This window comes from Esox lucius, chromosome 19, assembly GCF_011004845.1.
Source record: "Esox lucius isolate fEsoLuc1 chromosome 19, fEsoLuc1.pri, whole genome shotgun sequence".
Taxonomy (NCBI): Eukaryota; Metazoa; Chordata; class Actinopteri; order Esociformes; family Esocidae; genus Esox; species Esox lucius.
In genome coordinates, this window is record NC_047587.1 from 46,891,225 (window position 1) to 46,915,862 (window position 24,638).

At 44.0% G+C, this 24,638-nt stretch overlaps 1 protein-coding gene across 1 annotated transcript in view; it reads right to left on the reverse strand.

Annotated features, from left to right (window-relative positions):
* LOC109615455 (forkhead box protein P1-like) overlaps positions 1–18,266 on the reverse strand; it is a 114,052-nt gene extending 95,786 nt beyond the window's left edge. The window contains exon 1 of the mRNA XM_034288326.1: positions 18,234–18,266. Within this exon, the coding sequence (XP_034144217.1) occupies positions 18,234–18,266 (33 nt within the window). The remainder of the gene's footprint in view (positions 1–18,233) is intronic.
* Positions 18,267–24,638: the final 6,372 nt, after the last annotated feature.

The following is a 24,638-nucleotide window of genomic DNA, read 5'->3' on the forward strand; positions in this document are numbered from 1 at the left end:
GTACATGTTCAATACATATGGGAGTGTGAGTGGAACCGGCTTAAAAACACATCCGCAGATGTCAAAGCTTTCTTGAAGACCTTTGGTGCTCCAGAGCGCCTTGACCCTCGGGATAATCTTTTTGGTGGTCGTACTAATGCGATTCATCTGAAGTTTACGGCTCGAGAAGGGGAGACTATTCAGTATAACGATGTCTGTAGTCTTTACCCATTCTGCAACAAGACAAAGACTTATCCGATTGGGCATCCAGACATAATCTTTCGAGATTTCAAACCCCTAGACACTTACTTTGGTATTGTTAAGGCTACAGTGTGTCCACCGAAAGGCCTTTATCACCCCGTTTTACCACACAGGGTTGGCGGTAAGCTGTTCTTTCCATTGTGTAGATTATGTGCAGAGTCTGAAAACCAGGTAACTGATTGTTCACATACTGATTCAGAAAGATCTTTAACCGGTACCTGGGTTTCTATTGAGCTGGTTAAAGCTGTTGAGAAAGGTTATCGCATTGTGGAAATATTTGAAATCTGGGATTTCACCAGGACATCAGATGATCTTTTTGCAGATTACATGAGAACATTCCTGAAGCACAAGCAGGAAGCTAGTGGCTTCCCACCATCTGTGGTTGACGATGAGGCTAAAGACCGGTATATCCGTGAATATCATGAAAAGGAGGGTGTGCAGCTTGACAAGGAAAACATTGTTGTAAACAGTGCTAGGCGATCTTTAGCTAAATTGGCAATGAATAGTCTTTGGGGTAAGATGGGTGAGCGGACTAACCTTATGAACACAATGTTAATTACAGATCCGGAGGAGTTTAGCCACTACCTTTTTTCCAGTGAAATAGATGTTGGTTATTTCTCGTTCATCTCAGACACTGTTGCGATGGTACAGTGGCGTTACACAAAACAGACACCAATCAAACCACGTAACGGCAACATATTTATTGCCGCGTTCACAACAGCTTATGCTAGACTCGAGTTGTATTCACTCTTGGAAAAGTTGGATAGACGTGTACTCTACACAGACACTGATTCCGTGATCTTTGTCACACGCCATGGGGATTGGGTCCCCCCACTGGGCCCGTTCTTGGGTGACTTGACCGATGAGTTACCGGATGGTGACAGCATAGCTCAATTTGTTAGTGGTGGGCCAAAGACATATGGTTACAAAACCGTTAAAGGTCTGACCTGTCTCAAAGCAAAAGGCATTACGCTCAACAGCTACAACACAACCATTGTTAATTTGGAGACGCTGACACGACTGGTTGACAACTTTGTACGGGGTGAGGGCGGTGATGATGATCATGTCCTTGCTAATGCAGACACAATTGCTAGAGATAAAAGAACATTCACGTTGAAAAACCGAGTAGTGGTCTAAGCGTTTCAGAGTTGTGTACAACAAGCGTGTACTGCTCCCTGATTACAGCACAAGGCCTTATGGGTACTAAACCACAGTCTAGGATGGATAGTGGTTTTGACCCGCGACTACAACACCCGTTCAGCTGTGTCATTAGTGGCCCCAGTAACTCTGGTAAAACATATTTTGTGAAGATGTTGTTGGATAATGCAGAGGTTGTATTCTCCAAAGAAATTCAAAATATCGTCTGGGTTTATTCATGTTGGCAACCGCTGTATGACGAACTGTTGAAAGTAAGGGAGATACATTTCATAGAAGGTCTACCAACATCGCTGTGTGATGACAATCTGCTACCGATTCAGAAAAACAACCTTTTAATTATTGACGATTTAATGAAAAGTGCATCAGAGAGTTTGGAGATGGAGCGAGTTTTCACACAATATTCACACCACCGTAACCTGAGTGCAATTTACCTCGTCCAAAACATGTTTGTTAAAGGCAAATCTAGTAGAACTATTAACTTGAACACAAACTACCTCATCTTGTTTGAAAACCCCCGCGACAATCAGCAGATTAGTATTTTAGGCAGACAGATATACCCCGGTCTTTCTCGATTCTTCATGGAGAGTTTTAAAGATGCAACACATCCGCCTTTTGGTTATTTACTTAATGACTTTAAAGCTACAACACCAGAAGACTACCGTCTGAGAACAGGGTTATTTTCAGGGGATTGGCCTGTCGTGTACGTTCCTAAGAAAGTTTGATCATGTCTAAACGCATTCGTAGAAATTTAACACTTTTGAAAATGATATTTAAGGCACCGGCAAGTCAACGAAAAGTTATTTTAGAATCAGCATCCACCGACCTCATTCTATCACTCTGTGAAATAGCGCTTAATCTAAGGCGCGGTAATATACCCTTAACCGAGTCGCAGCTCCGAAAAGTAAAGAGACAAAAAGCCCAAATTATATACATGTCTAGAAAGAACACTTCAGTTGCACGGAAAAGAAAAACCATCAACCAATCTGGAGGTTTTCTACTGCCGTTACTAAGCGTTGCAGTTCCATTCTTAACCAGTCTAATTGCATCGAGACAGGGTTAAACAACATGGAGCATGCTCAGAAAATGTTTCTGGTGCCACAACATCAGTTAGAAAAACTGCGGGAATCCAAAACGACTAGCACCGATGTAAGACAATCTGTTGAGAATGATTTGGACTCATCGATTCGCAATATACTGTTGGAGCCTGATATGGATTTACATGAGAAAGCTAAAAGATACTCTGCCATTTTACAAAGATTTTTGACTGTTGTGCGCCAGGGGGAGCTTGATACAAACACACTGACTTTAAGTCTACCTGGGTCTGAGACCGGGTCTGCTGTAGTAAACGTGACTGAGAATAAGCAAACTGTTGACCAAAATGTTGACCTTGTTGATGAAATTTTGGATAATGTGCCTGTGAAGCGTAGAAAGAATGTTGAATATATTCTTAATAGAATGCACAGGTCTAAAGATTTGACTTCATGGAATTCAAATGGTGAATTTGTTTTCAAAGGAGAGATAATCAAGGACTCGCACCTATTGGATCTTGTTAAAAGTGTGACAGCTACCAATAAAATTGCTGACGATAGAAGACCGTTGGGGTGGGGTGTGTTTTTAGAGGCCATGGCATGTCTCAACATGCCTTTTACAACTATTCCAAATGCGCATGTAAGACGCAAAATTAATTTGTATAAACAAAAGTCTGGTGACACAATGGTTGATTTAGCCACACCACCAGCAACTGGTTTTCAAACAACCAAAGCTTTCTTTGAACCTCATACCACGGACCCCGCAAAATGGCTTCCATTTTAATGTTTTTATTTTATTTGTGATACATTGTATGTTTGTTTTATCTTGAATAAATGTTGTATGAAAAATATGTAAACATTGATGTGGTTTTACAAATGTTTTTATTTTTTAATAATAAATTTGACATACACGTGATTGGCTTTTCTATTTCTTCAACAACCATGGCACAAATTAAACGTTTCACAAGATTGAGCATGTTGTATGCAATTAAACATTTGCTTATCACGCTTACTCTGGTACATCTTAGCTACAAACTTTGAGACTAGGGCATCATTTTCTCATAAATCATCAGCATAAAAAGACATAAAATCTTTATAACTCAGACCTTTTGTCATTAGAAAGAGAAAGAACAAACAATGCTGTCCACACGTGGTTGAAACCAGGTCCTGTACTTGTTTTGAACTGTATTCCACATTCTCACAGGTTTTCAGAAAGGCCTTGATTGACTTGGGAAAATATGTAAAATCCGGGGGGTTTCCAAAACTGTCATAAAACCTTCCAATGCCATCATCCGTTATGTAAATAGCCAGCCAGTGCTCCCCAGGTTGATTACTTGGGTGTGTATTAACAATCATCATTGATGCAACATCTCGGACAGGCACCCTAGGTAGTTGGTCACTTGCCAGCACACCATAGAAATGGGTCCTAGATGAAAATTGGTTCACCACACTGGTCAACTCTGCGGTATTCATTTCCACACAGTTCTCCTAATAGTAGTCAACCATGACTTGTCGCCGGTTTGACACTTCGATAATAGAGTCAAAGATTGAATAAACAACTAAATTAATTGTGTGGGGTAGTGGTTGTCTAAACCTCATCTCAAGTCGTACATTCCCTGACTTGATCAAGGATATGTGCTGACCACATTCCTCGTCTGGCGCGCAGTTGAATGCATAAAGGGCATAGCCGTGTAAGAAGTCCGACCTGTCAATAGCCAAGGCTTGGTCCTTTAGGTGTTTTCCTGAAGCTAAGGCCAATTGGTAAAATTCACGCACTGCTGACCCTGTTGTGTAATTTGGTTGGAATGGTTTGCTAGGAAATTGCTGACCATCTACATACATAGCCATAAACTCCAAATTATAATGTTTGAAATTAAATGGATTCTTTGTGTAACTTCCGGTAAAACTGTCATTGTCCACCAATCCGATTACAATACATTTTGGCAGAGGTCCTAAAAATAGGTTTTCCTGGTTACAAACACGACCCCCAGCCGGTAAACTAAATGTCTTCATACACACTCTTTCAATTGGGTACTTGGCATTGGTTGAGAGTAGCGCTTGAGCGTGTCCAAGTTTCACGGCTGGCGAAACAGACACTTTCTTGACAAATAATGATGCTGATAGTATATGCAAACGATAACGCACATCCCCGACCCCCATAAGGCAGAACTCATCTTTACCACGCACCATCCTAACCTTTATGTCGACGCCATTTAACATAAGTTTCTCTTGAAAGAAGATATCGCTATGAACAGGGCCGATCATTTCAAATGTTGTGCTATCCGCCGAATAGGCGGCCCTTTTCGTAAGTCCATCGTTCTCGCCTGCAGGGTCCGTAACATCCATGTGACCTGCGGCATCCTTGTAAAACAACCCAGCTGAAAACTGTGTCTTTAATGTAGCACATCCATAATTCAGAATGCTCTCTATAACGGCTCTGTAGGGGTATGTGTTGCTACTCTGGCTAATTAAACGATCACCCAAGGAGACGTCCACTTGTGAAAATTGGGTGGCTATTGGATAGTTGATAACCCCAACACGTGCTCCGGCATCAATATTAGTTCCGTCCGGATTAGTGACTTTTACACGTAGGTACAGCAAAGTATTGTTTAGATCAACGTAGTCTTCGCCATTCCCAGCAATAAAGAACTCCAGAGGGGCTGCGTCAGATATTGCTGATAGGGTCGGTATTTCAATGTATGTATTTTTCTCAATAGATGTCTGTGTGAATGGAACTGTGAATAAATCCAACTCTGTCTTCATACATTCGCCAGACATACGGTGTAGGAGTGCCATCTCTATCTAAAATATATTCTTAATCAGATTTGTCGTGTTCCCTTTGAGCGTCCTCCGGGGTGTATGTCCTCTTTTAACCTTGGCTCTTGTTTTTGTCTCATTCTTGCGTTTTTTTACTCTTGGGTAGGCTCCGCCTACCAGGTGGTCTCTTTCTAACACCTCGAGACATAACCATTAATCCAGAACCATCCTGCTGTTTTGTTTGTCGTGACATAACACTGTTGACAACATCGCCGACTATATTCCTAGCCGCACTCTTCAGATGTGGTTTTGCTATGGAGAACCTGCGCTTCAACAAAGGTATTGCCATCCGGAAAAGCCCTCGGAAAAGGCCCCATACATTGCTGAGCTACCATGATACCCTGGTAAACCGTTACCGGCCTGTGTTGTGTAGTATTCAACATACCTTTGAGGATCATCATAGAGCTTCTGCGGCTGCATCTTAAACTCTAAAAGATTGTTTGATGGGTCTGAAGTGTAATTTTGCAATCACCTTCCCCACTACAAATGAAACCAGCTGGTTTTGATCAGATTTTACTTCAATACAGATCTCATCAAATTGTCTCTTACTAAGAGGTACGTAGTGTGGCTCGTCGTACGGTCACTGTGACAACTTCGTTCTTTCTCCCTGTAATATGTACAGTTCGCAGCAGTGGGACATGACTGTCACCAACGCATTGATAATCAATTATATCTGTGTAGATGTATAGGGTGTTAAAACCCCGCCAGAATATCTGTGGGGTATGTTCCGTACCATGTGGCAGACCACCGCTGTCGCCTGTTTTTAACCCCAATAATCTGTTCCAGTTTTGCACTAAATTTCAAACTAAACTGGGGCTCACCTTTTAGAAACACTCTATTTTTAAATTCATCGTACCCCACTGATAAACCATGTGTTTTTATATGACTGTTGAGCTCTATCAATAGTTTTAATATGCTGCTGTAATAACCGGTGTCGAGTTCATATTTCCAAGTTTTGTCGTTTTTCAAGTCATGTAGTTCAAATGCGTTTTCGCCCCGTGTAAAAGTTTTCCACGTATGCGGGTATTGGAACTCTATCAAAGATACTTCCCAATCGCCTTTCAAATCTATACCTTTGGCAAATTTAGTGGTATAGCACGAACTTGTGTTGCTCGGATAGACATGTCTGGATGAGTTACTGGGCAGCGTTATGTAGAAGCCACCGTCACCCATGCTGATCGCAGTCAATGTAAATGACGTGATCCATGTAAACCCTGGAGTTTTATCCAGTTTCTAGGTCAACCAACTTGTTCCGATGGTATCCAGCTGTTGAATTTCTCAGGCCAACCAAGCCACTTCACAAGACACATTTTCCTCCCTTTCTGTACTTTCTCATTCAAAACTGCTTCCACTTTAAAAGTTTTATCCTTGGCCACGATTATTTTCAGCAATTCCTGTTCATAAAAGGTCCCAACTATCACATCACCATCGTAATCTTTTATTCTATATACAGGAGGTACCCGAGGAATGCATTCTGTTATTGTAAAATATTCATCTGTGTACCCTTTTTCATAGCCTTTTGTAAACGCACCTCTCAGCTTTGAGAGTCTCACAGTATCCCCAACCTGGAACTTGTAGCTTTGATTACCATTTCTCGTTAATGTTGTGCCATACGGTTCTTGAGAACTAATCTAACATTTTCTTCACAAACGTCAGCAGGCTTCATCTTAATAGACCGATGGTAGCTATGGTTGTACCCACGAACTAAATCTTGAATAACCTCAACATAGCGGTGAGTGTTGGCTGCTGTCAGATACCTCCACATTTGTGATTTAATTGTTTTATTAAACCTCTCAACGATACTCGCTTTGACATAATTTCCTGTAGCAAAATGTTTTATGTTGTACTTCTTCATCAACATTTCAAAATGTGAATAAAAAAACTCCTTCCCCTTGTCCGTTTGGACTTTTTGTGGTGTTCTTCCTTCTTTTAATATGTCTGCAAATGCTCGCTTTACCTCTATAGCGCTTTTATTTCTCAGCACGCGAATCCATGCGTATTTGCTTAATACATCTATGCATGTTAACATAAATTTCATGTTATCGTTTTCCACACTGTAAGCACTCATGTCAACCAAATCCAGCTGAAATTGTGAATTTATATCATGAACAATAACTCTATTTCTTTTAAAATGTATAGCTACAGGCCTGTGTAGCGTGTATGTATCCTGGGCGAGCAGCCAGTCATCGGCCTCACCATTTTTGAGGACCTCCCCGGTTTTTTCCAAGTATGCTCTTTTCAAACCCTCTCTACCCACATAAGCACCAGGGTTTGCCGGGTCATAGTAAATACTTTTCATAACCTGTTCAGACATCGTAGAGTGTTCGAGCAATAATGAGAATTAATACATGTTTAACAATGTTTTATTTGAGTTTTCGAAATTACACAACCAATATATTCAGAAAAGTTACACAAACATTCAGATTTCTCATGGTCTTTGTTTATATACATGTTAACATGAGAACTGAAGCTACCCTGGCCTTAGACAACAGACTCTTTGCTTTCATCACACCATGACCCCGCTGCGTCGCATACAACATCCTCATTAAATGTGTCCATGTACTCATCCCTGTTCTCACTCAGTCTCTGTGTGATGTTCGGCTCCAACTTGAGCTCGTGCAGAAAGTTCTCAGCGGCCTCGTGAACATCAGTCATCGTGTGTGAAAACCAGATGCGTTCAAAGCATGAAACACATGTTTCATGTCGCGGTGTTAAAACTGTCGCCACAATGTCATCATAATGGGCATCAAAAAAATACTCAGGCGGTTCGAGACATGAATGTCTTGTCTGGCTCGGGTGGTCCACTTTCGCATCCGATGCATGCTTTGTGTAGAATAGCCCCAACAACGTTTTCCAGAATCATACCCCTTGTTGCTTGATGATCTTTAAAATTTTGGTGCAAGTTGTTTGTCCATTTTGTGATAACTCTTGTTAGCATTTGAAAGGTATGACAGGTTAAGAGGACCTAGTTGATCACCAACCCTGTCAATCCAATGGTAGTTTCTTGTTGGGTATGCCGGTGGAATCGAGCTGTCTGGGTCGGGGGTTCCGTAGAAGGCTTCAGCATTGTCATCCCAGGCGTCACACAGCCAGTCCTCAGCCTTGGGGTCTTCAATCACCGCTTGGTTGTAATCTTGAGACATGTTTCGTAAATTCTTCCGACTGCTTGAATGTCACCCGGCGGTCTGTCGGTTTTGATGCTGTGCTGATGAAGGTGTTAGGCTTAAGGCGGGGCTTCGGGGTCTTAGGTCAGTCGATCAGTCCGCAGTCACAAACTAACGCCGATATTTTCCGGAAATAACTCCAATCTGACAGAGTCATACTCTTTCAGCCCCTCGACAACTTTAAACAGTACATCTACTGTATTATGTGGGCCTTGTTTTGGCCCCAAATAAAACACTTTTCGAAAGGTGGCCCATAAACGGGCATTAAAAACCATTTGATCAGTCACACCAGCCTTAAACACTTGGCCTTCGGGTAATTCATAAAATGCAACCTCCGGTTGCTCTGGGTTGAAGATGTATCCCCCGATCCGACCATCGTCCAATTTCCACTCCTGTGCCACCATATCCGGGTGTAATTGATGGATTCGGGTTAAACTCTGCATCGGTTTCTTCGGGGCTGGCATGTTGATTGCATCTCTGCGGTCCATTTGCAATTTCTTACCAAATCGCTGAGCTGCGTTTAAACTGTTAGCTTTCACCGGTGTTTCACCCAAAACATTGATAGCAGCACAATCCTCCATGTTTTGTAATGTGTAGGTAAGTTCGCTCAGGCAAGACTGAATGACCACCCCCGATGTCAGCGTGGTTTTAAATACACATACCACGCCAATCAACCCATAAAACATGAAAGGTTAACAAACACTGTTTGTATGCCCAGCTGTTGCAACACTTGTCAGAAGATAAAAACCAGGGTTTTATATTGGTCGAACACCATTTGCTGTACACCAAACAACTTACCGCCGACACAACACTTATTTACTGCCTGGGATTTAACAATTCCGGAACCTAAGCCCATTTGTTAATCATCAAACATAGTCCACCTGTTATAACACTTAGTCTGGTTTGCTCATCTAGGCGTTGTAAAACATCAAACACTGACACATCAATGTAATCATAAATCACAAAGTCACCGGACATGCATACGTCACTCCTGAAGTCCCACCCTAACATACGTCATACCGGAAGTCCCACCCTAACATACGTCATACAGGAAGTCCCACCCTAACATACGTCACACCGGAAGTCCCACCCTAACATACGTCATAACGGAAGTCCCACCCTACAAACCGGATGTCCCGCCCACCTGTCACATCAATATGGAAGTCCCGCCCCCTAGGGCCATAAATCACCATTCTGACACAATATACCCTACACTAACTACTGTTGTCTGAACCTCATCTCAAGTCGTACATTCCCTGACTTGATCAAGGATATGTGCTGACCACATTCCTCGTCTGGCGCACAGTTGAATGCATAAAGGGCATAGCCGTGTAAGAAGTCCGACCTGTCAATAGCCAAGGCTTGGTCCTTTAGGTGTTTTCCTGAAGCTAAGGCCAATTGGTAAAATTCACGCGCTGCTGACCCTGTTGTGTAATTTGGTTGGAATGGTTTGCTAGGAAATTGCTGACCATCTACATACATAGCCATACACTCCAAATTATAATGTTTGAAATTAAATGGATTCTTTGTGTAACTTCCGGTAAAACTGTCATTGTCCACCAATCCGATTACAATACATTTTGGCAGAGGTCCTAAAAATAAGTTTTCCTGGTTACAAACACGACCCCCAGCCGGTAAACTAAATGTCTTCATACACACTCTTTCAATTGGGTACTTGGCATTGGTTGAGAGTAGCGCTTGAGCGTGTCCAAGTTTCACGGCTGGCGATACAGACACTTTCTTGACAAATAATGATGCTGATAGTATATGCAAACGATAACGCACATCCCCGACCCCCATAAGGCAGAACTCATCTTTACCGCGCACCATCCTAACCTTTATGTCAACGCCGTTTAACATAAGTTTCTCTTGAAAGAAGATATCGCTATGAACAGGGCCGATCATTTCAAATGTTGTGCTATCCGCTGAATAGGCTGCCCTTTTCGTAAGTCCATCGTTCTCGCCTGCAGGGTCCGTAACATCCATGTGACCTGCGGGCATTCCTTGTAAAACAACCCAGCTGAAAACTGTGTCTTTAATGTATCACATCCATAATTCAGAATGCTCTCTATAACGCTCTGTAGGGGTATGTGTTGCTACTTCTGGCTAATTAAACGATCACCCAAGGAGACATCCACTTGTGAAAATAGGGTGGCTATTGTAGATGTAGTGATTGTATGAGTTAGTGAACTGTTGTAAGCTGTTGTAACCAAGTAGATGTATTGATTATATAAGTTAGGTGAATTGTTATAAGCCGTTGTAACCAATGAAACAAAATATTAAATGTTTGTAATATGAGCTGAAACTGAAGGAGCAAGTAGGAGAATAGGAAACCCTGTTTAAGCAGTTGCCGGGAGAGAAAGATTTAGTATGTCTGTTTTGTGAGAGAAACAGGTCACAGGTCAGAGACACACACACATAGTCAGACAGACAAGAAACCAGAAGGGGGGCAAGGGGATACTTGCAGTTATCCTATAAGGAATAAAACTGGGGATTGGGCCAATGGCACACACTTTGTAAGTTAACGCCTCTATCTTTTGGGCGTTAGTAGAAAGTATAAAAATGATCTGTTGAATGTTGATCCTTAGACATGTGCGGCGACACGTGTCTCCAGAAGTTTCTGTAATAAATGGACATATAATACAGTAATTGCCCTGACTCCCGGTGTTTTATTCTCCTCCTTTCCAACAAACCAACTCGGGAAGTGTTAGACTTCAACAATTTTGGGGGGCTCGGTCGCGGGATTGGAAAAAGGGAGAAGAATTCGCTCGGTCCCGTTGAACTACACGGGACTCACAGGTTCCAGCACACCGGTGCATCATAAAAAATAGGTAAGCAGAGCCTGTTATATCTAAATCTGTATATTGGCTATGAACTAAATTTTGAACCTGTGGAAAACGTATTGGGAGACTGGTTTAATTCAGGGGGTCAGAGGACGGTCTGTGAGTTAGAGTCTCACTGTAGTCGGGTAGAGGCCCGTTAACGTGGTGCGAGTTAGAGTCTCACTGTAAGTCGGTTAGAGGCCCGTAATCGTTCTAGGTTGACTACCCTACGCCACTTCCGACGGGGACGGTGGAGAGTTGCGAAGTTAGAGTCTTGGCAACCAGTCGGTTAGAGGCCCGAGGACTTAGGGGCAGCCTCGAAATACTTATCGTGTGTAAAGGTTCCGCTGGGTTTAGAGGCCAGCTGGGTTAGAGGCCCAGGGAGTTGGAACTCCCTGAAATTTTTTATAAGAGAACTGGGTTCAGGTCCCAGAAGTGTTGGGTCAGGGACCCGTTCAGCTGGGTTAGAGGCCCAGGGAGTTTGGAACTCCCTGAATTTTTTTATAAGAAAACTGGGTTCGAGTCCCAAAAGTGTTGGGTCAAGGGACCCATTAATCATTTGTTAATTATTCTGAGTCTGGGACTCATGGTAACATAAGTCAGGTTGTGAAAATGGACGGGGAGTTTGAGAGAGAACTGTTGAGAGAAGTGTTGAATTGTTTGTTGTCAAGGAGAAGTGAGGAGTAGAGTAAATTGTGTTTTAAGAGAATTCCTGTCTGTTTGTAAGGAAGTGTGTGAAAGGAGACTCATTGGGAGTGATGCGCATAGTGGATAAATTGACAGTAGATGATAGTGATATTTGCTCGAGTTCTAGAAAAGGGACGTCCTGGAATAGATTGGAAGAAGGGTTAATGAAGAAATAGCCAGATAGACAAAGATTTTAGTGGGAGATGTGCCACGAGAAAGTCATTCAACATGGACAAAGGTTTTGGTCAAGTTTTGGGTAATTATTTGTGTAACATAGTTTTCTTTAAGTGGTTTCATTCAATTGTTGAAAAATATTGTAAAGGTGGTATGTTGGTTAAGTTTGAATGAGTCCAGTTAAAGGATAGTGAGAGGAGTCAAATAGGCTTTGGCTGCCGTCCCAGAAAGTAGGGAGTAACTCTAAGCCTCCCAATCCAGAACACAGAGACACTCTAGGAGAGAGGTGCAAAATGACAGACCACAACAAATGAAATTCAGGGAAGTAGATTCCCAATATTAAATAGATTCAAAATAGAGCAAAATCAGCTTCTATATTGTAATATTAAAATGGCAATTGCTTTCCCATTCCAATTGGAGAATTCTGTGTACACAAAATTGTATGAAAATTGAGCTCATCTAAATTATGAAACACGACAAAGACATGTCAAATTAGAATCAAATGGCCAGTGTTAAATGTAAAGAAAATGAGATGCAACCATTTATGAATCATTGGTAAAATAGTAATTCCCAATTTAGGACATTTATCAGAGAATAGCCATTAGATTGGGGTTTACAATTGTGATTAACACATAACTTTAAATTCAGTAAGTTAATGCTAACTCTCAGTCAAGGTTTTAACTTTGTGTTGTGCAAGATTCCATCTTTGTTTCTCACAGAAGTAGGAGTCCCTGAATCCTGAAACCCTGATACACCTTGTCCAATAAAGGGGTACCTCACACAGATGGCCCAGATCATTCTAAGGCCAAACAAAGCCCAGACCTTTGAGAGACGGCCTGGGGTTCAGAATAGAATATTGGACACTGATGGTTCCAGCTGTACCACAGTCAATGAGAGGGTGGAGGAATGGAGAGACGCATGCAGAAACAAAGAGGCTCCTACATCCATGACTGTAACAGCCACTTGACGGACATGGGAAAATTAAGGAGGAGAAAAAAGGGAGGAGAGATAGAACCCCAGCATATGAAGATGACCTTGTGCTTGGTACAGGACCGGGCACCATTATGTCCAGTGGTTTAGAGAAGGGGATATTGTCTTTAGACGCACAGAACAAGCAGGCCCATAACTCAAGGTCACAGGAAAGCAAGATAAGAGAAAGTTAAGTAGTAAGGCGGAGTCACAGAGCGAAACAGACACTGAGGGGAGGTGAAACCGTTAAAGGCAAGAGCAGAGAAAGAGGAGCGAGAAGGGAGGCGGACCTAGGAGAAAATAAACAGGATGAGATTACAGGGGCCCATAAAGAAAAGATCATGCCATACTAAGGCAGGTAGGTGAGGACTCAAGGTCGGGGTCGGACGATAGTGACACAGTGAGAAGGACCAGAACTAGGCAGAACAAAAGAAATTCACATAGAGGACGGGTGGTACTCACGGGCAATGCAGTAGGGAGATGGACTGACTCAGACGAAGACCCTGACGCAGACATTAGTGGAGACAGGAGTAAGGGAGACGTAGACGTATACCCTCTGCCGCGTACGCCCCCACCAGAACATAAACTACAACATGACGCAGTAGAATCAATTCAAAAGACTCAAAATAAAATGTATACGCGGTCACAAGCAGGGGAAGTTGGTTGTGCTGGGTTTCAGATGCCTCTCTTTAGAGTGGGAGGCGGCGAACCGCGATATAAACCATTGGGGCTGGGAGACGTACAGGCGCTGGTAGATAAATTACCCCCGATGGGAGAGGGAGGTGGACTATGGTTGTCACAATTTGATAAACTCACAGCTGGTCAAATGTTGGCACTGGGGGACTGGAGGGCAGTAGCCACCCGAGTCGTGTCTGCCCAGGCTATGACTGAGATAGAAAAAGGGGCCGCCACTAGGCGGAGCCCTGACGACACCCCTTTCAGTCAGGTGGTCGGGCGCATAGCCACGGCCCTGAGGGAACGATTTCCCTTGCCCGCTGGGGCCCCGATGCCCAAGTTACCTTGGGAAAAAGAGCAACACCCTAGACAGTATCTAGAAGCATGTAAGGACACATGGGCCAAACACACAGGGCACCACCCGGGGAAAGGGGGTCTGCAGCAGGAGTGGTTTAGAAGGGCGGTCTTAGAGGGACTGATGGCAAATCCTGACTTGCCGGGTAGTGAATCACACGTATGGGAAAGACACATAGTGCATCATTTACAGAGGGCTAAAGATGAGGAGACAGGGAAAGACAAACATACAGGGACTGAAAGAGAACCTGTTGCGCTTACAGCTGGGTGAAGCCAAAGGGAGGCTCAATGAAGGGAAAAAGAAACACAGACAGATGGCAGCCCTAGGCTCAGGAGAACCTGACACACCCGATTTATACCCTGTTCCCACATGGGCACCCCAACCTCACGGTGGCCGGGGGGCATTCACCGCGCCCTATCAATCAGGAGGGGAGGCTATGGTAGGGGGAGGGGGCGGGGTAGAGCAGAGGGGCTCCAGGAGCCCAAGTCCCATACGGAGTCTGCTTTACGTGTGGTGACCCCGAACCACTGGTTCCAGAGAGTGCCCACAGAACACTGCAGGGGGCAGAGGATACCCAAACCAAGGGGCAGCTCCAGTTCCCAACCCACACGCCGTCCCACCACCTAGCGCACCTGGACAATACCCACTCTCTTATGAGGGAGGGTGGGACCAGGCGTGACAGTCTACAGGGGGGGGAGGGGACAGCGGGGGAAGGGCAGACCCTATGCTGTCCCTGAATGTCGACGGGAAGGACTTCCCCTTTCTGGTTGACACAGGTGCCACTTTTTCCACCATCACCGCCCCTCCCGTCACAGGACTACTATCCTCCAAGACAGTGGAAGTTGTGGGGTTTGGAAGGAGTGGGACAGACTTTGCCAGGTGACATTTCCTCTTAAAACCGGTACTGGGTAAACAGGCCCTCAGCCATCCGTATGTGGTGTCGACAAACACACCAGTGAACTTATTGGGGAGAGACTTGTTGATAAAACTGGGGGCTAATATCTTATGTTTTCCAGATGGACTAACTGTCACGTTTACAGGACGGGACATCGGCGGTGTGCGGGACCATGTGAAACCACACGCAAAGGGGCAGTACCTGGTATAACCGGTGAAGGGTGAAATAGCAGAGATATTTGGGGACTATTTACATCCGGAAAAAGCCGGACAAAACAGGGTGTTTTGTCCCAGTACTTCAAGTGGAAGGGCCGTGGATCTCCCTCCTCGAGCCGTACTTTCCTCCGCCAGACCCCCCACATGTAACCCTATTTTATGATCGGCAGGGCGATGAGGTGTATAGAGAGGGGTTTTGGGGATGTAGTGTGTGGGGGACACGTGGCAGGTCGGGTCTAAATTTCATATATGTAGGCCCTGAAGTGGTAGCCGGCAGATGTACAGTTGACAGAGAGCAGGATCAGTGGTACATGATGGCGGAGGAGTCCGTCCCACATGTGTCACTGGCACTGCATCCTAAACACCAAGCAAAAGACCTGGGGCCCATGGTTTAAAAGGGCGCTAGAATGCACTGATTGGGACACTCCCTCAGGCGCCAAACGAATGGTACTCACACAGCTGTAAGATGTAAAAATGGTTCACCTACATTGACCTGGCTAATGTTTTTATCTGTCTCCCACTAGCAGAGGAACTTTGTGATACTTTTTCTTTCACACATAGGGGTCGGCAATGGCGGTACACGAGACTACCACAGGGGTTCGCGCTTTCCAATGGTATATTCAACCAGGTACTGAGAGAAGCGCTGCAGAGATGCTGCCTGCCGACAGGGGTAACTTTGGTCCAGTACGTAGATGACCTGCTGCTGGCGGCCCCGACGGTGGCCGCCTGCATCCAAGTTACAATTACGGTCCTCACCAGACTGGCTGAGAAAGGGTTCAAGGTGTCGAAAAAAAATTATATCCCAAACTATTCAGGGCTCACAGAGCCACTTAGAGCGCTAGTTAAGGAGCAGGGATGTTGTAAACTTAAAGCCACTCTCAATTGGACTTGCCCCGGCGACCAGGGCCTTCATTTTGCTGAAACAACAACTAGCCACCGCAGCTGATCTGGCCATACCCGACTACACAAAACCTTTTTTTCTAGATGTTTCTGAAACAGGTCAAGGCATGAACGGGGTCCTGTTTCAGAAAAAAGGGGGAGAAGGCTCTGAGAGAGACGAGCTAGTGAGACATCAAAAGGGGGCTTCCCCACAAGAGAAAACAATTTGGCAACAGAGAGGAGCAACAGAGACGAGTGGGCTCTGGAGAGGGCAAGTACGGTAGAGTAATACTTCCACCCAGCCATGCGGGGAGATTAAATTGCAGAAGCCCACGGGTTGGGCCATGTAGGGCCAGCCACAGATTTGAGGAACTTGTGCCAATTGGTGGCACCCGTTTATGGCAGACATGGTACGTAACTACACTAGGACATGCAACATCTGCACACACTACAACCCAAAACCAACGATCAAACCTGAAATGGGGGCGTTCCCCATGACGACGAGACCTGGACAAGAAATAGTGATAGACTATACGGACATGGGGGAAACTATACGGGGGTGCCGCTACATACGAGCATTTCTGGATAGATAATCCGCTGGAGGAATGGATGATCTCGATGTTAGGCCAGTGGAGAGGTTTGATAATGTCTGTTCTTTTATCGCTTGCTACATTTGGTGATTATAATGGTTACTTGTGGGTGTTGTTGTATCCCATGCATTAAGAGGGCTTGCCATGAGAGTGATTTCTACAGCCATTGAGAAGGCTCCAGGATCGCCATCAGGGATGCTGATGCCTCTACTGGAGCAGCATGACCCGGGAGGAACTGGAGCTTGGCGAAATAGGGGTGATCTCTCTGGGGAGAGATCAAAAGGGGAATTGTAGATGTAGTGATTGTATGTAGTTAGTGAACTGTTTGTAAGCTGTTGTAACCAATGTAGATGTATTGATTATATAAGTTAGTGAATTGTTATAAGCTGTTGTAACCAATGAACAAAAATATTAAATGTTTGTAATATGAGCTGAAACTGAAGGAAGCAAGTAGGAGAATAGGAAACCCTGTTTAAGCAGTTTGCCGGGGAGAGAAAGATTTAGTATGTCTGTTTTTGTGAGAAACAGGTCACAGGTCAGAGACACACACACATAGTCATGACAGACAAGATAGAAACCAGAAGGGGGGTAAGGGGATACTTGCAGTTATCCCTATAAGGAATAAAACTGGGATTGGGCCAATGGGCACACACTTTGTAAGTTAACGCCTCTATCTTTTTTGGGCGTAGTAGAAGTATAAAAATGATCTGTTGAATGTTGATCCTTAGACATTGTGCGGCGACACGTGGTCTCCAAGAAGCTTCTGTAATAAAATGGACATATAATACGGTAATTGCCCTGACTCCCGGTGTTTTATTCTCCTTTTCCAACAAACTAACTCGGGGAAGTGTTAGACTTTCAACACTATCGGATAGTTGAATAACCCCAACACGTTGCTCCGGCATCAATATTAGTTCCGTCCGGTTTAGTGACTTTACACGTAGGTACAGCAAAGTATTGTTTAGATCAACGTAGTCTTCGCCATTCCGGCAATAAAGAACTCCAGAGGGGCTGCGTCTGATATTGCTGATAGGGTCGGTATTTCAATGTATGTATTTTTCTCAATAGATGTCTGTGTGAATGGAACTGTGAATAAATCCAACTCTGTCTTCATACATTCGCCAGACATACGGTGTAGGAGTGCCATCTCTATCTAAAATATATTCTTAATCAGATTTGTCGTGTTCCCTTTGAGCGTCCTCCGGGGTGTATGTCCTCTTTTAACCTTGGCTCTTGTTTTTGTCTCATTCTTGCGTTTTTTACTCTTGGGTAGGCTCCGCCTACCAGGTGGTCTCTTTCTAACACCTCGAGACATAACCATTAATCCAGAACCATCCTGCTGTTTTGTTTGTCGTGACATAACACTGTTGACAACATCGCCGACTATATTCCTAGCCGCACTCTTCAGATGTGGTTTTGCTATGGACAACCCACGCTTCAACAAAGGTATTGCCATCCGGAAAAGCCCTCGGAAAAGGCCCCCTAGACCGGCCCCATACATTGCTGAGCTACCATGATACCCTGGTAAACCGTTACCGGCCTGGGTTGTGTAGTATTCAACATACCTGAGGATCATCGTAGAGCTTCTGCAGCTGCATCTTAAACTCTAAATTCTAAAAGATTGTTTGACGGGTCTGAAGTGTAATTTTGCAATCACCTTCCCCACTACAAATGAAACCAGCTGGTTTTGATCAGATTTTACTTCAATACAAATCTCATCAAATTGTCTCTTACTAAGAGGTACGTAGTGTGGCTTGTCGTACGTCACTGTGACAACTTCATTCTTTCTCCCTGTAATATGTACAGTTCGCAGCAGTGGGACATGACTGTCACCAACACATTGATAATCAATTATATCTGTGTTAAACCCCCCCAGAATATCTGTGGGGTATGTTCCATACCATGTGGCGGACCACCACTCGCCTGGTTTTAACCCCAATATCTTTTCCAGTTTTGCGCTAAATTTCAAACTAAACTGGGGCTCACCTTTTAGAAACACTCTATTTTTAAATTCATCGTACCCCACCGATAAACCATGTGTTTTTATATGACTGTTGAGCTCTATCACTAGTTTTAATATGCTGCGGTAATAACCGGTGTCGAGTTCATAATTCCAAGTTTTGTTTTTCAAGTCAAGTAGTTCAAATGCTTTTTCGCCCCGTGTAAAAGTTTTCCACGTATGCGGGTATTGGAACTCTATCAAAGATACTTCCCAATCGCCTTTCAAATCTATACCTTTGGCAAATTTAGTGGTATAGCACGAATTTGTGTTGCTCGGATAGACATGTCTCGATGAGTTACTGGGCAGCGTTATGTAGAAGCCACCGTCACCCATGCTGATTGCAGTCAATGTAAATGACGTGATCCTGTAAATCCTGGAGTTTTATCCAGTTTCTAGGTCAACCACTTGTTCCAATGGTATCCAGCTGTTGAATTTCTCAGACTAACCAAGCCACTTCACAAGACACATTTTCCTCCCTTTCTGTACTTTCTCATTCAAAACTGCTTCCACTTTAAAAGTTTTATCCTTAGCCACGATTATTTTCAGCAATTCCTGTTCATAAAAGGTCCCAACTATCACATCACCATCGTAATCTTTTATTCTATATACAGGAGGTACCCGAGGAATGCATTCTGTTATTGTAAAATATTCATCTGTGTACCCTTTTTCATAGCCTTTTGTAAACGCTCCTCTCAGCTTTGAGAGTCTCACAGTATCCCCAACCTGGAACTTGTAGCTTTGATTACCATTTCTCGTTAATGTTGTGCCATACAGGTTCTTGAGAACTAATCTAACATTTTCTTCACAAACGTCAGCAGGCTTCATCTTAATAGACCGATGGTAGCTATGGTTGTACCCACGAACTAAATCTTGAATAACCTCAACATAGCGATGAGTGTTGGCAGCTGTCAGATACCTCCACATTTGTGATTTAATTGTTTTATTAAACCTCTCAACTATACTCGCTTTGACATCATTTCCTGTAGCAAAATGTTTTATGTTGTACTTCTTCATCAACATGTCAAAATGTGAATTAAAAAACTCCTTCCCCTGTCCGTTTGGACTTTTTGTGGTGTTCTTCCTTCTTTTAATATGTTTTCAAATGCTCGCTTTACCTCTATAGCGCTTTTATTTCTCAGCACGCGAATCCATGCGTATTTGCTTAATACATCTATGCATGTTAACATCAATTTCATGTTATCGTTTTCCACACTGTAAGCACTCATGTCAACCAAATCCAGCTGAAATTGTGAATTTATATCATGAACAATAACTCTATTTCTTTTAAAATGTATAGCTACAGGCCTGTGTAGCGTGTATGTATCCTGGGCGAGCAGCCAGTCATCGGCCTCACAATTTTTGAGGATCTCCCCGGTTTTTTCCAAGTATGCTCTTTTCAAACCCTCTCTACCCACATAAGCACCTGGGTTTGCCGGGTCATAGTAAATACTTTTCATAACCTGTTCAGACATTGTAGAGTGTTCGAGCAATAATGAGAATTAATACATGTTTAACAATGTTTTATTTGAGTTTTCGAAATTACACAACCAATATATTCAGAAAAGTTACGCAAACATTCAGATTTCTCATAGTCTTTGTTTATATACATGTTAACATGAGAACTGAAGCTACCCTGGCCTTAGACAACAGACTCTTTGCTTTCATCACACCATGACCCCGCTGCGTCGCATACAACATCCTCATTAAATGTGTCCATGTATTCATCCCGTTTCTCATTCAGTCTCTGTGTGATGTTCGGCTCCAACTTCAGCTCGTGCAGAAAGTTATCGGCCTCGTGAACATCAGTCATCGGTGTGTAAAAACCATATGCGTTCAAAGCCTTGACCAACACATGTTTCAGTCGCGGTGTTAAAACTGTCGCCACAATGTCATCATAATGGGCCTCAAAAAAATATTCAGGCGGTTCGAGACATGAATGTCTTGTCTGGCTCGGGTGGTCCACTTCGCATCCGATGCATGCTTTGTGTAGAATAGCCCCAACAACGTTTTCCAGAATCATACCCATTGTTGCTTTGATGATCTTTAAAATTTTTGGTGCAAGTTGTTTGTCCATTTTGTGATAACTCTTGTTAGCATTTGAAAGGTATGACAGGTTAAGAGGACCTAGTTGATCACCAACCCTGTCAATCCAATGGTAGTTTCTTGTTGGGTATGCCGGTGGAATCGAGCTGTCTGGGTCAGAGGTTCCGTAGAAGGCTTCAGCATTGTCATCCCAGGCGTCACACAGCCAGTCCTCAGCCTTGGGTTCTTCAATCGCCGCTTGGTTGTAATCTTGAGACATGTTTCGTAAATTCTTCCGACTGCTTGAATGTCACCGGCGGTCTGTCGGTTTTTATGCTGTGCTGATGAAGGTGTTGGCTTAAGGCGGGGCTTTGGTGTCTTAGGTCAGTCGATCAGCCCGCAGTCACAATCTAACCCGCTGATATTTTCCGGAAATAACTCCAATCTGACAGAGTCATACTCTTTCAGCCCCTCGACAACTTTAAACAGTTCATCTACTGTATTATGTGGGCCTTGTTTTGGCCCCAAATAAAACACTTTTCGAAAGGTGACCCATAAACTGGCATTAAAAACCATTTGTTCAGTCACAACAGCCTTAAACACTTGGCCTTCGGGTAATTCATAAAATGCAACCTCCGGTTGTTCTGGGTTGAAGATGTATCCCCCAATCCGACCATCGTCCAATTTCCACTCCTGTGCCACCATATCCGGGTGTAATTGATGGATTCGGGTTAAACTCTGCATCGGTTTCTTCGGGGCTGGCATGTTGATTGCATCTTTGCGGTCCATTTGCAATTTCTTACCAAATCGCTGAGCTGCGTTTAAGATGTTAGCTTTCACCGGTGTTTCATAGCTGCACAATCCTCCATGTTTTGTAATGTGTAGGTAAGTTCGCTCAGGCAAGACTGACTGACCATCACCGATGTCAGCGTGGTTTAAACGCTTCTAAGTCGACATCCGCAATATCGCGGACAGTGCTCATTTGCATAAATATTTCGAAAAATAGATTCGCCATAATCGTCCGATTCCAATGGTATATTATTTGTAGCCACTTTCGTGAAGCGTTCCGTGTATAATTGGGGTTGTCCGTGTATAATATGGGTTGTATAGTTGTATAGTTTGGGTTGCTATGAGAACTTTTCACCAGGCAACGACATTGCCAATGCATCTTAGAAAGGCTCATCTGTAGACAAGGATAGATATTACAAGGGTGTATATCACTATATATGATGTTTTGAACCATAATACATCGTTTGTATTATATATAAGATATAAAAATTAATATTTAGTCAAAATAGTATGGGGATGTTCTTGAGTTTTTGGGAAGAATACCATTGACACAAAATCTCATAATGCTTTAAAAAAAAATCTTGATGCTGAATGGCAGAAATGTTTTCCGAAAAATGTTTTATAAATAGTGACCCAGAAGTCTGTTTTTATGTGTTTTTATTGTAGCCAGAGGGGTTGGTATTACCAGGATACATCATAATAGGTTGTATCTGTTACAGAAATGAATCTAGGACCCAAAATGTACCAGTAGTGAAATCCGTCCAAAAGCCCCATAGGCTACCAAGGGTTAAATACACATACCACGCCAGTCAACCTATAAAACATGAAAGGTTAACAACCACTGTTTGTATGCCAGCTGTTGCACCACTTGTCAGAAGATAAAACACCAGGGTTTTATATTTGTCGAACACCATTTGCTGTACACCAAACACCTTACCGCTGACACAACACTTATTTACTGCCTGGGAATTTAACATTCCGGAACCCTAAGCCCCATTTGTTAATCATCAAACATAACCCACCTGTTATAACACTGGTTTGCTCATCAGGCGTTGTAAAACATCAAACACTGACACATCAATGTAATCATAAATCACAAAGTCACCGGACATGCATACGTCACTCCTGAAGTCCCACCCTAACATACGTCATACCGGAAGTCCCACCCTACAAACCGGATGTTCCGCCCACCTGTCACATCAATATGGAAGTCCCGACCCCCAGGGCCATAAATCACCATTCTGACACAATATACCCTACACTAACTACTTGCGCCTACCGCGTATGCCGAATCTGTGTAAATGTTAACTCTCTTCCCCTTGGCCTGCCTGCGTGCCTCTATCACTGCTCTCACTTCTGCTCTCTGAGCTGACTGCAACCCCTGGAGCCTCTCTGCTTTCACTGTGACTAGACCCTCTGGTGTTAGTTTCACTACAGCAAAGGCCGCCCTCAGCCCATCTTGTTCGTGTCTGAAACAGCACCCATCAGTGAAGAGGTCCTCTGCCCCTTGGAGGGGTTCTGCCTCCAGATCGGTTCGTGTCTTACTCTCCCTCACTACCTCTTGCGAGCACTCATGTGGTAGCCCTGTCCCCATCCGGTTTGCCATATTTATCCCCTCGTGTGTGAAAGAAAAGATGTCACGGAGTTCATCTGCTAGTGGGAGACAGAAAAAAAAGCATCAGCCAGGTCAATGTAGGTAAACCATTTTTGATCAGGGGTCAAATTAGTGAGTGCTTCTAAATATACCCAATCGGTCCCTGGTGCCTCTAACCGATATGTCTTACAGCTGGGTGAGTACCATACGTTTGACGCCTGAGTGGTTGTCCATTCAGTGCATTCGACCGCTCTTTTAACCATGGGCCCCAGGTCTTTGCTTGGTGTTTAGGATGCAGGGCCAGTGACACATGCGGGACGAACTCCTCCGCCATCATGTACCACTGTTCCTGCTCGTCAATCAACTGTACATCTGCCGCTACCCCTTCAGGGCCTACATATATGAACTTAGACCCGATCTGCCACTTGTCCCCACACACTGCATCCCCAAACCCCTCTCTATACACCTCGTCGCCCTGTCGATCATAAAATAGGGTTACATAAGGGGGGTATGGCGGAGGAAAGTATGGCTCGAGGAGGGAGATCTATGGCCTCCACTTAAAGTACTGTGACAAAATTCCCTGTTTGTCCGGCTTTTCCGGTATCAATAGTCCCCAGTATATCTCCGCTATTTCACCCTTCACCGGTTATACCAGGTACTGCCCTTTGTGTGTGGTTTCAGGTCTGCAGACCACCGACATCCCGTCTGGTAATGTGACAGTTAGTCCATCTGGAGAACAGTTTTATCAACAAGTCTCTCCCCAATAAGTTCACTGGTGTGTTTGCCGACACCACATACGGATGGCTGAGGGCCTGTTTACCCAGTTTCGTTTTAAGGGGAAACGTCACTGGCAAAGTCTGTCCCACCCCTTCAAACCCCAAAACCTCCACTGTCTTGGAGGATAATAGTCCTGTGGCGGGAGGGGCAGTGATGGTGGAAAAAGTGGCACCTGTGTCAACCAGAAAGGGGAAGTCCCTCCCGTCGACATACAGGGACAGCATAGGGTCTGCCTTTCCCCCGCTGTCCCCTCCCCTCCCTGTGGACCGTCATTCCTGGTCCCACCCTCCCTCATAAGAGAGTGGGTACTGGCCAGGCGCACTAGGTGGTGGGATGGCGTGTGGGTTGGGGACTGGCGCTACCCCTTGGTTTGGGTATCCTCTGCCTCTTCCGGCATTCTGTGGGCACTCCCTGGACCAGTGGTTGTTGAGATAAATGAAGTTTAAATAATGCTGATTTAATAACCATGTATTCTTATGTTTTTGTTTCATTAAATTGTATGCTGCAGCCAGGTTAGGGAAATATGATTGAATACAATAACCATCAAAGTTTAAAACTCCATACATTACACTCAGCCACACTCATTCAGACTTCACACCTGGCTCAGATAGAGAGAGACAGGATTAAAACCCCACAATTAACATACGAATGAAACTGCCCCCTATACAGCACGAAGAGACCTTCTGTCTCCAGCCCCCTGGTGTTCTAGTCTAGGTTAGGACAATAGAATGTAAATTACTGTAACCTGGTTAAGATTTCACACCTGTAAGCAAGAACCTGTTGATC